Here is a 14,862-nt window from a genome sequence, read left to right on the forward strand (position 1 = left end):
CCCAATGGTAGTCGCCTTCTTATCCCTCTATGAGAATTCTTGTGCCCATTGGATGGGGATCCAGCAGAATGTCCATATACCTGATACAGATGGAAGAGGCCACAGATCTGAGATGTGTCAAGAACTGAGCAACTTGCCACTCAGATCTGGGTCTTGTGTTGGATGCGGTGACTATACTTGTTTGTGGAGCCAAAAGCTACTCAGCATCCTTTCCCTGGGATTCAGGCAGCCCTCCTGCTGCTGCGGGACCTGAACTAGGCTGTGGTCCCCGGGCCCCCACTGCAGTGCCCAGGTGCCACCTCCCATAGCTCCCCAGGGTGGCCCAGGGCTGCAGTCCCATGTCCCTCTTCACCACAACCCGGGGGCATTAGTGGTTTGAATCAGCTCATCACCTTTGGTTCTCCGAGAAAACACTAAGGTTGCTTAGTAGGCACTCCACTATATGTTGTAAATCAAATGCTATCAGCTCAAGGTGATATTTGAGCCAGGCCAGGTCTCAAAGGACACTAGCTGACTAATCTTTGATTTTTTTAAGGCACACAAACATGCAGCAGAGTTGTATCTGTGGTTTTGCACTCCAGCTCCTCATGGTCCTTAGGTTTCCCACATCAGTGGGCAGTCCTGCCACCCACTGATCGCCAAGCTTTTGGCATCCTTCACTGCCCCTCCCCTCCCCTGGCCCTCTTCCTCTCCCCTTTCTTCTCCCCTCCTCTCCCCATCTCCTTCTTCCTTTTCTTTTCCTTTTTCTCCTTCTCCTCTTGCCACCCCCCATCACTGTCTCCATCAATGACCTCCTCACCTGATTTTGAAATATTTCCCTGTCCACCCCTTTTAAACTGTAACATGAAATATTCTAAATGGGTTCTGAGTGTCTCATGAGAGGCCTTTCATTTTTCCTGTATCACATTTATGGCCGTAACCCTTTCTGAAATCCTTGCTTGCATGTCCTTCCCAGACGAGGAATCTCACTGTGGACGGGCGCTTTGGCGCGTGGTCTCCGTGGACGTCCTGCACGCACACTGATGGCAGCGCTGTGGGGTCCTGCCTCTGTCGTACCCGCTCCTGCGACAGCCCAGCCCCTCAGTGTGGTGGCTGGCAGTGCGAGGGCCCCCGCATGGAGATCGCCAACTGTTCCAGGTGCGTCCCCCCGACTCTGAGCACCACTGGGCATCAACTGCTTTCCTTCTGTATGAATCAGATGGTTTCCATTGATTCCTGGTAACAACATTATAAAGGCTGCAGAACTTTTGTTGTTTGAAGATTGTGGTAACTGACTGTGTTGCTTTATGAGAACAGGACTGTCCAGTGTAGTACTAGTACCTCTTTAGCTTTGGTTCTAGTCGAAATGTCATTCTCTGAGCAGAGCTGCAGTATCTAGCTGTGAAGACTAATAATGAAGTAAGTGAACCCCTTTTAGTGATGCTTTAAAATGCATAAGTGGATTGTCTGGGGCTGACTCAGTCATAAAAGTGGCCCATCTGCTGATAATAGGCTTACTTTATGCTTCTGCGGTTACCTTCTACTAGGTCCGCCTCTTGGCAGCATTTACCAGTATGCAAACCCAGGTCTGTGCAACAGACAATCACATCATTTCTTTCCTCACTGATTATATTCCCATTATATTCGTATTCTTTCATTTACCTACTTCCCTGTATACATGTTCCATATATTATAAATAGAATATATCATAAAATTAGGATATTAAGAATTTCCAAACAAGTTGAGAAGCATTATCCTGCATTATCTATTTTGCTCATATGTAAAGAAATTTTGAAAATAAAAATGTCATTTTTGTATGTTGAAATTGCTTACTTTGAATATAATTCAATGAGTTACTTGGGTAATGTTTATAATTATGTAGGTAACAGGGTATAAGTACTAGCTAATTACCTTTATGAGCAACTTGGGAGGCCCTGTCTTGTTTTTTGATTATTTATATTATAAAGCAGCTTTATTATAATATCGTACTTAAGATATCACTATTTTATTTACATCGTTAACTTTTATAAAACAAAATAAGGAAATATGAAATACACTAAGAATTTTCTCAGAGGAATTTTCACTTGAAATGATTTTAGAAATTATATTTCCAACTTACTGTTGATAACTTGAGCTTCAGTGTCCCAGCTGTAGACCTGCATGTTTCAAAGGAAAGTATAAAGTAAAAACAAGAATTAATGTGAGTTGATGTTTTCTATTGGAATGGAAATCTTATGGGTGAGGGTAACATCTATAGAAATGCATATGTGACTAAAATACAAAAAAAATTCTACATGCATGGGAGTTCGGACTCTAGTTAAAATCTTCAAAAATGCCTGTAGTTTGTTTTTAATAGCAGGGGCTAACTTTTAAGGTAGATACTTAAATTATAAACATTCTGAATACAGGCATTTTAAGGAAAAAAATACCACGTTAAACAACAAAAATAATTCCTCTAGCTGGCAGTAATTAATGGCTTACTTACATTTTTATTTATTTGATAAAGTTTTATACAAGTTTGTTTCTTTTTATTTTATATTTTTATGTACCAACATACTTTATACATACATATATAAAAAAACAAATAGTCATTCACAATTTGCATTCCTGATTTATACTCTATCTTATAACTTTGTGAAATTTTAAAACAGTACCCAAGAATCTGAATTTAAAATATCTTTCCTTCATTTTTAATAAAGCTTGTTTTAAAACTTTAGACATTATTGTGCTCTTTATCAATATGACTGCTATCAAGAGAATTATTGATTTTTACTGATATTAATAGATTTTAAAAGTAAGCATTACACATGGTTTTAAATGATTATTTGCTCAGATGTACTCTTTTCATAGATTATAGCTGATACAGTACAATTCAAAAACATAAAGTCTAGATGTTCAGGGATTTATCTCAAATTGCTTTTCAATGAAATAACATTATTTTTCATTATCTTAACATTTTTATGACTAAAAGTGGTTCTAACATAGCCCATCTTAAATTATTTATAGCACACTTAAAACTTTACTCTTAAATTTCCTTCCTGGACTCTCAAATTAGAAAACTTACCTAGTAATTGAGATTCCTGTGACACGGTGCATTGGGTGCCACGCACCTATTCCCTTTTCCCTAGCAGCCTGCTGTCCCATCATCCTGAGGGGGATGCGGGAATTTGGAGGTGGGTGAAGATAAGGCTGGACTCTGAACTAGTCTGACTCAGTGTCCCCACCACTTCTCTCCCCAGGAACGGAGGCTGGACCCCCTGGACCTCGTGGTCTCCCTGCAGCACCACCTGCGGGATTGGCTTCCAGGTGCGGCAGCGGTCCTGCAGCAATCCCACCCCCAGGCATGGGGGCCGGGTGTGCGTGGGGCAGAACCGCGAGGAACGGTGCGTACCGCCCTGCGCCCAACACCACCGTCCTCGACGCTTCCTGTCCTTCCAGCATGGTCCGGGTTCCTGCAGTTTTAGTTTGGGATCCAGCCTAGCTTCTTTGTGGCATCCCTTTCTGTTGACCTGAACCTCCCTCCTCTCTTTCCTTCATCCTTTCTTTAATTTTGGCCAAAGCAATGCCACGATGGTGCTGTCAGGGATGGCTAGCTGAGCAGCTCCTGAGGGAAGGGAGATCCAGTGACAGTGGCATCTCTGTGCTGGGCTCCCTGGAGACTCAAAAAGTGAGTCTGCTGGAGAAAGATCTGGTAAGAATTCAACTAGACCAGTCTCAAAATCTGCTATCCCAACTAGGTCCTAAGATGCTCCTGGGCAGATGGTATTGGCTAGGTGTGGTCAAGTTTTCCATCAGAACTAAATTGAGCAACTGGAGCATAGGTGAGCATATATTCAGGGTTTGGGTTATGTAACTACACACTGCTTTGTCAACAGATACCCTTAGTGAATGCACCCTTCACCCCAGAGTGCGGCGGCATTCTTTTCTTTGTGTATGTTAAGTTGTCAGCATGTCATGGGAGCCTTTCAATGCAATCTTGCATTTAACAGGTGGTTGTTTTGTTACATACTCAGATACTTACTTTTGGCCTCATAAAATCTACAGCTCTGATGGCTGACTCTCGCCTCTGGAGAGTACATTCCAGTTTATCATTATTGGGAGTAGGTGAATTTCACGTCACTTTTAGGAATCTTTTTCTGCCATACTGACGTAAACTTGCTGTATGACACATGTGAAACAACATGGCATTCAGTACCTTTTAATTAAAATGTAGTAAGGCTAACATCCAGAATATGGGTTCGGTGAGAACCTCTTCTGAAATCCTCAATGTAGTTATTTTTATGCAATTAGTATTTATGTAGACAAAACCAACAGGCTTACTGTACAGGTAGTTCTCTCTGAGGTATTTATTCCAACCTCAGAACAACCCAGGAGAATCATTCCTTTGCTTCCTCACTGTGTTCCTAAGTTATCAATTAAGATTCACTCCTATAACTCAGGAAAATGAGAATTTTTACTAAGCAGGGTCGGTGGTTTTGAAGTGGTCCCCTGAGACAGTCTTGTGTTAAGTCTCTCATTTCCCATCCAACACCAGTTGATAAGTGAGAAAGCCTATCATGGGAGAGCTGTCCCCCTGCTATTTCCAGCTTTGTAAGATTGAAAATCTGTTGGAAGTTTTAAAATTCTCTGCATTGTCACACACTACAGCGCATGCAGGCAAAGTCATCATGGCCATGCGGAGCCGCCCCTAGAATCCCGCTATCTCCACAGATCTAACACCTGGCGTCCCCTTTCCCAGGCTGAGCCCACAGGAAGAAAGAAGCTGTTTCACACATACGTGTGTTCTGTATCAATTTACAATTGTTTATGGAGCTACGTTTTGAGGAAAAGATCAGGATGGCTTATGTGTTTGGGAGACTTCCATTTAAAATTGTTCTTTAACAGAACAAATGCTCATTTGGACTAGATGAATATGGGGTTAATGGAGGAAAATTTGAATTTAAGTAATAAATGGATGGATGGTACAAACAGGGACCATGTAAGATTTTTATAAAATTGAAGACTCCCTGGTGAGCAGTTTTTCCAAAAGGCTGTCAGGAGGTTAATGAAAACTAGGAAAACCAAGACCTGATATCTTTCTGGGCTTCACAAGCAAATGGTTCTCAGAATTCTTTGTCATGTTATGTGTGAAGTCTCTCCACTAAATAATATGAAGAAATACCATCCCTTATGAATTTTTGAGAACTAAACACAAGACTAAAGGACTAAAGGAGACCCTGGTCTCCATGGGAAGGTATACAACATAACAGCTAAGCAAACACAATAATATAATCACTTGTACTTATTTGAACACCAACCCTAAAGAACTCCTGAGTGGCCACTAGTGAATAAATTGATTCTCCAAAAAAAAATCTCCCTAAGTTAACACCAGGATTATAGTCAGTGACTTTTCATGTGGGACAAAATTTACAATATGTGGAGATATTCAATGGGAGCTTTATTGCAACAGAAATCTCTGAACTATTCACATAATTTTTTTTTTCTGAAGTGGTAGGTAAGGAAAATATCTTAACACTTTTTACATACACTTTAAAAGGTATGGACACTTTGTTATGTTCTAAAATTTCCTGGAACATGGTTTTCTTGAGTGTCTAGAACTGAGTAGAAGCACTAATTCCCAAAGAGGCCACCAGCAAGGATGAAACCATGGATCTCTGTGTATATAATATCAAAATGCAGATGTCGATACCACTATTAGCTTTTTCCTGCTGTGTAACAATAGTTCCACAAACTGTATTAAAACAACACATGTTTATTATCTCATGGTCTCAGTAGACCAGGTATTCCAATATGACTTACCTGGGTCCTCTGCTTAGAGCTGTGGTCTCATCTGAGGCTCAGCTGGAGAAGGACTTACTTCTAAGATCATGGTTGTTGTTAGCATTCAGTTCCTGTGAACTGATTCTTGAGTTCCTTGAGGATCTCAGCTTCTTACTAGTTGTTAAGCAGAGACAACCCTCATATTCTTGCCAAATGAGCCTTCCCTATACAGTCACTTGCTTCCTCAAATCTAGCAGGGAAGAGAGTCTCTTTGCAAGGTGGACATTAATATCTTATGTAATGTCATCACCGAGTGGCACACCATGCCTTGCCATATTCTATTGATTAGAAGTAAGTCACAGACCCTGCTCTATATGCAACAATGGGGTATTATTACACAGCGCAGGAATACCAGGAGGCAAGGATCATTAGGGTCCCAGAGCATCAGCCATGGTCTATTGTCTGCCCTCAGTCATTCACATCCCTTCCATATGTGTAATGCATTTCACCTACTCCCAAGGTCCTTTAAGAGTCTTATACCATTAAGCCATCTCCCCAGATTCTAGAACAGTCTCATTTAAATCAGGCCTGAAGGTGAATGAGGCTCCCTGAGTGTGGTCCCTCTCAGTCCATCAACCTCTGAGATTGAAAACCAAGTTATGTACCACCAACACACTCAACATACAATGATGGGACAGGCAGAGGGTAACAGCTGTAGACGACTCTGCTCAAAAGGGGGGTATGTCGTAAGTACACAGGAATCCCTGCTCCATAGAAATTCTGAAATCTAGCCAACAAGTACTAGCAGTTATTGCATTAAGTTTCAAGGCCTGGGCATAATTCTCCACGGTTTTTGGCTTTCAGTTCTGCTTCCCGAACATCTGTCCTTTTTCATGAAAAGTTGCGTGTGCTTGCCGCTGGGTAATTTTATCAGCCTACTTCCTGCCAGTAGATATTTGGATTTCTGACAACCTCATTTCATTTGTACTTTTCTCTGTGCCTTTCAGTCGAAGCTGGTATTTTTAGTGAAATATACTTTACAGGCCTCCCATGGATTTTCCTGGGGTTTTCTCCACGGATCTACAACCCCAGCTCCTTTTGAGAGAGCCCTTCTCCACCCAGGGACTCTCATGAGCAGGCTGGGGGACAGCACCCTACAGCCTACTTGTGACTGGTGGTCTGTGGGGCACACTGTTGCTCTCGATCTCTTAAAAGGACCCTTTGTGTGACTGAGGACTACTCTGACCCTCTGATCTTCCTGAGGTGTTAGCAAAAGGTTGTACAGTCACATCCTCAGCTGTTTACCCCACGTCAGCCATTCTGCCAGTGCTCAGAAGTTATTTCTTAATTTCAGCATCTTTTGTCATTAAGAGAGGCTCAGAATTTCCTAAACTATTCACTGGTTAATATTCTTTCCATCAATTTTCTTCTTTCCTCCTATATTTTCCAGTAAGCATCAGGAAGACCCCAGGCCTGGAAATTTTCCAAAAGCTCCGTGACTCACTTCACACTGACATGTTCTGTTTTCCATATAACTGCAGTGACGATTTTGGGGAGCATTCTGCCTTCTGTGACGAAGTTCTTCCTTCTTCCAGTGTTCAGTAATATGTTCTTATTTCTTTTTCAGTGGTTTTGATTGTTGTTAAAATTTGCCATTTAGCCATTTTGAAGTGTAGCATTCAGTGGCGTTAACTGCATTCACAGTATTATGCATACATAACCACTTTTTCTAAAACTCTTTCATTCCAAACAGGAACTCTATAACCATTAAGCAATAACTCTCTGTGTCTCCCTCCTTTCAGCCCCCAGTAACCTCTAATTGATATTCTGCCTCTATGAATTTGCACATTCTAGATAGTTCATATAACTAGAATCATACAGTGTTTGCTCTCTTGTGACTGACTGGCTGCTTTCGCATTGCATAATGTTCTCAAGGGTCATCAATGATGTAGCCTATATCAGAACTTCATTCTCTTTTGAAGGCTGAATAATATTTGACTATATGGCTATCCCATATTGTGTTCCATTTACCCATCAATTGACATTTGGATTATCTGCATCTTTTAGCTATTGTGAGTAAAGCTGCAGTGAACACTGGCATATGAGTATCTATTCAAGTCCCTGTTCCATTTATTGTGTGTATATTCCTAGGAGTAGAATTGCTGTATCATGTACTAATTCTGTGTACTAACTTTTTGAGGAGCTGCCAAACTGTCTTTCTACGATGACTTCACTATCTACCTTCCTACCAGCAATGAACAAAGGTTCGATTTCTCCACATCCTCAGCAACACTTGCTACTTTCTTTTTTTATGTATAGCCATCCTAGTAGGTAGAAAATGGTGTCTCACTGTGCTTTTGATTTACACTTCTTTGAGGACAAAGATGATGAGGATCTTTTCATGTCCTTATTGGCCATTTGTGTATCTTTTTTGGAAAGAGAATTTACTTGAAAGAAGGACATAACAATCTTAAGTAACACAACCATAGAAGTGATACTCTGCCATCTTTGCTGTATTTTATTCACGTTCTTTTCCCATTTCTAACTGTGCTGTTGGCTGCTGTTGGGTGTTAGTTCTTTATCCTGTTTCCTTCTAAAACCTCTCTGGTAGCATCCTCATAGTCTACATTTATACCAACCATATGTTCAAGATAATCGAGGTTTTCTCTACCATGATCTTCAATTTTCTGCTTGCTTCTGCCCATTCCCTCGTCTCAGAGCCACTCTCACATTTTTAGGTATTTCTTCAGTTATACTTTGTGGCTGGGTACCCGAGCCTCTTTTAGTTGTCATTACATAATAGCATTACCACAGTTTGGTGCCTAATGTACCACGTGTTTACTGGCTCAGTTTCTGAGGTCCAGACAGTTTCCCCAGGTCCTTCGCTTCAGGACTCACAAGGCTCCATCTGACGTGTGTAGACCATGGTTGTGGTCTCATCCGAGGCTCACCTGGAGAAGGTCTACCTCCCAAATCTCATGACCATTGGCAGCATTCAGTTCCTCGGTCCCTCTTGAATGGAAGCTATTAGCCAGAAGCTGCCGTCAGTTTCATGCTACCTGGGCCTCTATCCAACTGCTTACTTCCTCCAAGCCAGCAAGGAAGAGTTTTCTTGAAAGAAGGACATGACAGTCTTAAGTAACATAATCATGAAAGTGATACTCTGCCATCTTTGCTGTATATTCTGTTGGGTGGGAGCAAGTCACCCCTGATGCCCACCCCACCACGCACTGAGTGGGGGGCTTGATTACACAAGGTGTGAGTTCCCAGGGATGGGATCATGGGGACCACATCACTGATTTTCTTTGCCTTCATAGGGATGTTTGCTCACCCCTGTGGTGAGCCAACATGGTGCTCTTTGCAAGTCATTCCTCTCCCATCTTGGGCTCCCTCAGCTTCTCTTGGGGTAAATACTAATACTTTGGTGGACTCAGTGTATGTACCAGTTTCTGTGGTCCACAAAAGATTTCATTATTCCAGTATGGCCCAGCGAAGGGACGATCACTGAGAGTGAACCAAGGAGAAAACAGTTCCGACAGGGCTCAGACTGAGTCAGGCAAACAGCTGCAGTGAGAAGCTAGCATGGACCTCACTGGAACAGGACACAATTGTAGCATGAAGAAAAAGGACAGGAAACATGACGTGGTGCCCAGAAAGTAGTCTATATAGCATTATGAAAGGCAGTTCTTTCCACAGAGACTAGGTTTGTGGAAAAATGGATAATTTATGGAGAAACATTGCTGGGTTATTAATTCAGTTTTAAATTCAAAATGAGAATGAGCAGTCATGGGCAAAATTAAAATCTTAATTTTTAATGCATCATGAAATGCATCTGTGGCTTTCAGTGCTTTAAGATAACAGCAATCCAAGAGAGGCAGTGAAATTTCAAAAACATTCAGCTGTTATTTGGTGAAAGCCAGATGCATGTAGAGGACTCAAGAAATGGGAAACCACAGGCTGGCCCATTGTGTAGATATTTTATCCATTAATTCATACACATCCTTGAACAAGCAGAGTCACCAAGGTAACTAACTCCAATTCCCGTTGTTGCTTGTGACCAAGAAAGACAGCAGAGACCCAGTGGGTAGCTGGATGGGAGGTGTGTCTCTCAGGAGCAGGAGTTAGTTGGGGAGGGAGGCTGGGGGATTAGAGGGACAATATTCCCTTGAAATTACAGACCCAGTTAGGGGCGTATAAGGGCTCTGCCTCTGAGCAGACTCTCCCAGGGTGGAGTCATGAGTGGAAGCCCAGACATAAAGGGTCAGAGTTCCCCTAGCGATTTCTGTTTCCCTCTGACCTCCCTGGCAGAGGGTGACATTCATGTGCCTGGCAAGGCTTTTTTCACAGGACTGATGGAGTAAGAGAAAGAGAAAAAAGTGAAGGCAAGGTATTAACAACCTTAAAGTAAAGCCAAACATGTAACTTATTAACACTGGTTGAAAGTGCTACACTCCGTGTGATTTTCTGGTTCTCCTGCAGTCAGTTTTTAGCTATAGGAACAGTTATGTGTGTACTCTGATTTATTTTGCTGTGGGGAGATGGTGGCTCCATTGCTGGGCTTTTTACTAAAAGTCAAGGGTTTTATAAGCATTTTGAGTCAGATTTTCCTTTGCCCTCTGTACTCTCCTATTGTTTGTGTTTTTGAAAACTGAAATTAGTGTCAAGGAGTCTAGAAAGTCCTTACCTTTTGAACATCTGTGAATCAGCTTGGAAACCGGACACAGCCTTCTACATATCATTCCGTCCACTGTGTGAGAAGCTGCACAGGGATATTTTTCATTACTTGCTGAGGGTTCTGATGCTCTGACTTTTCTTGACTTCTTCCAAACATGTTCTCAAAACAAATGGTAATTTCCTCTTGGACACTCCATGCACCCACGCATATGTTAACAATCACCTCCTAGTCAGGATGCTTGACTCACTTAACTCTGCAAATTTGTGCATGCTTCCTTAGGTCAGATTCTTTTAATCTGCTGCGTCCTTGATTTTGTTTTGGCTCTTCTGTCTAGGGGTCATACTCTCTCAATTACAAGGCCCCTTCCCTTTCTGTCTGATGCATAAGAATATCCATAGCCCTGAGCTCTGAGAGTCAGGCCCTGGGTAGCTGTAGATGACTCCTTAAGAGGGAAACCTAATGTTTCTCTTCTGTCTTAAAAACTGGAAGATGAAGAAGAGAGATGACTACTCCATTCCACTGGCTATTCTTCCATGTAAAAGTTCAGAGAAACAAAGCCATTTGCCTGTATGTTGGCTAGCTCACTACACATGCGTGGGCAATACGTTGTTATTGACTCAAAGAGCTCCACCCAGTGCTCTGGGTGACACGGTGGCTCGGCTGCAAGGCTGCAGGAGAGCAGAGCAGAGGCTGGAGTGGTAGCAGTGCCAAGGACAGAGGCCCAGAGGATGGCTGTGCGGGCAGAGAGGCCCAGAGGCAGAGACCGGCTTGCTGCGTGCAGACTGGCTCTTTGAGTGGATGAGATTTTAGTGATTGACATGCCACTGTGGAAATAAAGTTGGGTATAATCCTTTCACCCCAACAGCATTCTACTGTCATTTCTTTGGTCACACTGAATCCATAGTAAACTTGCCAGGGGCTGTAACCCATTGGCAAGACAGCCTGATTTGTGCTTGACTCTCTGGGGGCTTCTGCCAGTGTGACATCTCTCCCAGGAAGTAAGCATGCCTCCCACTTTCAGTTGAGAGGCTGACTTTTCACTCTACTGCTTATTTATTTGCTTGTTTATCTATACGTTCACCCAGTTATCCTCTCTCATTTGCATCATCCCAAATTCCCTAGATACCCCAACCCCTCCTCTGTCCACCTCTGTCATATTTCTCTAGCCTGGCATCTCTCCCTTGGATTGCTGCAGTCTGGAGTCTCCTGGCTGGTATATGCTCCATCTACTCCACCTGCTGTCTTTGGGGACTCAGACCCCACACTCAAGCGTGGAGAGATCCTCAAATCTCAGGGGGGCTCCAGGCCACCAGCAGGATGAGGCCCCAACCCCTGAAGACCAGTTTTCACTCTCTAACTCTGAGACAAAATAATGCTATTTTCTCTCTGGAGCTCTGTGGTGCTTTCTTGATTCCTTGTAAATAAAGTTTACATTTGGATTCCTAAAGAGAGATCATTCCACCTCCCATCACCTTTTTCTCCTCCTATTTCTACATTCCATTCTTTTCCAGAAGGCCAGCTGATGCTCAGTATACCTCATCCTGGTGACCTCCTTCAGCATGGCCTGGCTTTTTACTGTTCATCACCATACTTGCTCATGAAGCCTTCACAGTCCATGGAGTTTTCCTGGTTTGATGGAAAAACAGTTGAATTTTACCAGAATTTGCTGTCAAGAAATTACACCCCCACCCAAATTCCTTTTGTGGGTTTCTGGACACCAGCTACCACTTGCCCCTCTTTCTACTCACTGAGTTGGTGTCTTCTGTCCTGAATTTGTGTCCATTTCCCTGTCTTCCTCTTCGGCTGTAAATGTCTGTTTAGACAAGTGTTTCTGTGAGGCTCTTTGCATAGCTAGCGCCCTGCAGATAAAGTGTTTACTACTAACGATGGGGCTCAGGTGACTGACTTCACCCGGAAGGTAGGAATCTCTGCCCCCTGTCTCTGAAGGCAGCAGGGGTGGCGAGGGACACTTCAGAAAAACTCTTGCATCTAAATGTTCTCTAGAAACTACATCTGCACTTAATAGATGGAGTCTTGAAGTTATATTGTCCTTTCAGTGGCCAAATGCATCTCACTAAATTTGACCATGTTCAGAGTGACCCCTTCTTCCCCCAGGCTGTAAGCTGTCAAATGCCAGCTGTTAACCTTTTTATTCTGTTTGTTCTTTGTTTCCCTCCCTTCTCTTCATTTCACTTGTAGTATTAAAGACTGAGGGGAAATTTGACTCATATATGGCTAAAGAAAGCCTTTTGTATTTGGCTAAAAATTGGCAATATGAATGTACATATAGAAGTAAGTGTCGTCAGTCACTGAAAATAGGACTAGTGTTTGTAAATAGTAATTCAACTATTTTGGAATAACTGGTAGTCTTTTAAATTAAGGTTGCTTGATGTTATTCTGAGAGTCTACAAATAAACTTGAAAATACAATAACCTGAGCAGTTTATGGCATGAGGCTGCATGCTAAAATCAGGCTTTAACTTTCCTTTAACTCATACTAAGAGGATTACTAGCCTTATTTGATTTGAGGATGAGAAATGAATTACAAATACAATTTTGCTGACTTTGTATCTATAACCTACTCTATCTTTTAGTCTTTATGTTTAGAAGATAAATGCCCTACCTAGATATTTTCTATGTGTTCTCATTTTTGGGTGTCTATTTGAAGGGTTTTGTTTTGTTTCTCCTTTAATTGGCTGCACAGGAAGATCCATCTTGCATTGTGAGTTTAGCATTTTCTTCATTGTCTCCTGTGCATCCCATTGTCTGTGTGCACACGGCATGGCCAACGCCACATCTGCCTTCTTGACTGTGCAACCACCCGGAATACAAAAGCCTGTCCATGCAGAGCATGCCCATGTGTGCAACACCTGGTACCTGGACCAAGACTGGAAAGGTGGGTGGCCTCACATTGCACTAAACAGTTTCCTTTTCCTCTTGGTCCCCATTACAGATACTGCAACGAGCATTTGCTGTGCCCCCCACATGTGTTCTGGACAGGCTGGGGTCCTTGGGAACGGTGCACAGTGCAGTGTGGGGGTGGCATTCAAGCTCGCCGCCGGACCTGCGAGAATGGGCCCGACTGCCCCGGCTGTGATGTGGTGAGTGGAGGCTTCCTCATCCCCAGGCCACGATCTAGAGCTGGGAGTCTAGTCAGCACACTCCAGGTGCTCTGCACACATTTTTGCACATACTTAATACACTGCAGCTGTTAGATATTCTGCAAACACTACATGCTCTGCGGATACTAAAAGCTCTGTAGCCATGACACGTCAGACACTAGATGCTCTGCAGGTACTACATACTCTCACACACTAGATATTCTACAAACATTAGATTCTCAGCAGACACTAGAGCTCTGCAAACATGAAATGCTTTGTAAATGTAACATGTCCAGGCACTAGACACTCTGAACTCACTAGATGCTGTCAGTCACATTGGTTTTTCTAATTAATGAGTCTGTTTGGAGGAAATAGTAGAAATTCAGAGTAGCCTAGAGCCTTCTTCAATTAAATGTTCACATAGGGGATAAACTACCCCAGGAGTTTTCCAGTTCTGATTTCTGCACTATGACAAAAACGTTAGCCTGCTTAACTCTGGTCACCATATTCAGTTTGGGAAAATGCTGTAAGGTCTCCATACTGAGCCTGCACTAAGTTACAGAATGCAGGACAAACATGAGACATTTTGAGGATGAGAAACTTGACGGAGCCATTTGTCAGAGCGCATCGATGCCAATACAGGGAATAAAACACAACTTAGGTTTTGTTTCTCTTTGCCTTGGCTGGTCATGTTTCTTTTAATACTTTAACCTCCCAAATAAAATTACACCTGTGCAAGCACCTTCCCAAGGCTAACTGTTGCTCCCCGTGTGCCGTCTGTCAGGATACTGAGCACAGACAGCTTGCCAGCTGTTCCTCTTACTCGCCTTCCCCTGGGGCTGGCACCCTAGAGTGGGTGTAGATGGTGGGAATGTCTGGCGAGAAGTTCAGCACAAGAAGGGCTGGCTTGGCCTCCTTCCTCCTGATTTTTCCACTTGATCTTCACAGCACTTTGGTCCCTCTGTTCATGAGGTTGAGCAATCTTTTTGTGCTGCTGTAAAGCTTAGTTTTGCAAATGCAAAACCAAACACCCCAGACAGCCTTGGAAATTCAGAGAGAGGAAGATGGTTTTGAAGTGCTTTGTCAGATGCTACGCCAGACCTGAGGAGAGTTCTATTACTGGGATTTGCAAATAGATCTCTTCCCCTTTGCACTGTCAGATAGTACAATAGCTTAATAAAAACTATTCCTGATTATAGAGGCATTTCTTCCCTGGTCAGCCTGAAATGAATTTTGACCATGAAAAAAATCTCAGTGTCCAATTTAGATGCTGAAATTTAAGATTATTTATTAAAAAGTGTGAATGCTAAGTCCAAATAGTCACCTGTTCTAGGAAAACAGTTCAAAT

At 42.7% G+C, this 14,862-nt stretch overlaps 1 protein-coding gene and 1 long non-coding RNA gene across 5 annotated transcripts in view; one reads left to right on the forward strand and one right to left on the reverse strand.

Moving 5' to 3' along the window:
• Positions 1–14,862, forward strand: part of SEMA5A (semaphorin 5A) — a 439,431-nt gene that overhangs the window by 370,313 nt on the left and 54,256 nt on the right. For 3 of the 4 annotated variants that reach the window (XM_037024956.2, XM_073237934.1, XM_037024960.2), the window contains exons 13-16: positions 956–1,137; positions 3,219–3,362; positions 13,118–13,135; positions 13,367–13,514. In XM_037024956.2, the coding sequence (XP_036880851.2) occupies positions 956–1,137; positions 3,219–3,362; positions 13,118–13,135; positions 13,367–13,514 (492 nt within the window). The remainder of the gene's footprint in view (positions 1–955; positions 1,138–3,218; positions 3,363–13,117; positions 13,136–13,366; positions 13,515–14,862) is intronic. The other variant, XM_037024967.2, reaches the window with a different exon arrangement.
• LOC140849680 (uncharacterized) lies at positions 1,079–13,087 on the reverse strand. Its single transcript, XR_012131874.1, has 3 exons — positions 5,779–13,087; positions 2,099–2,135; positions 1,079–1,215 (listed from the first exon to the last, which is right to left on the reverse strand). It is a non-coding gene; the product is annotated as an uncharacterized lncRNA (long non-coding RNA).

This window comes from Manis javanica, chromosome 1, assembly GCF_040802235.1.
Source record: "Manis javanica isolate MJ-LG chromosome 1, MJ_LKY, whole genome shotgun sequence".
Taxonomy (NCBI): domain Eukaryota; kingdom Metazoa; phylum Chordata; class Mammalia; order Pholidota; family Manidae; genus Manis; species Manis javanica.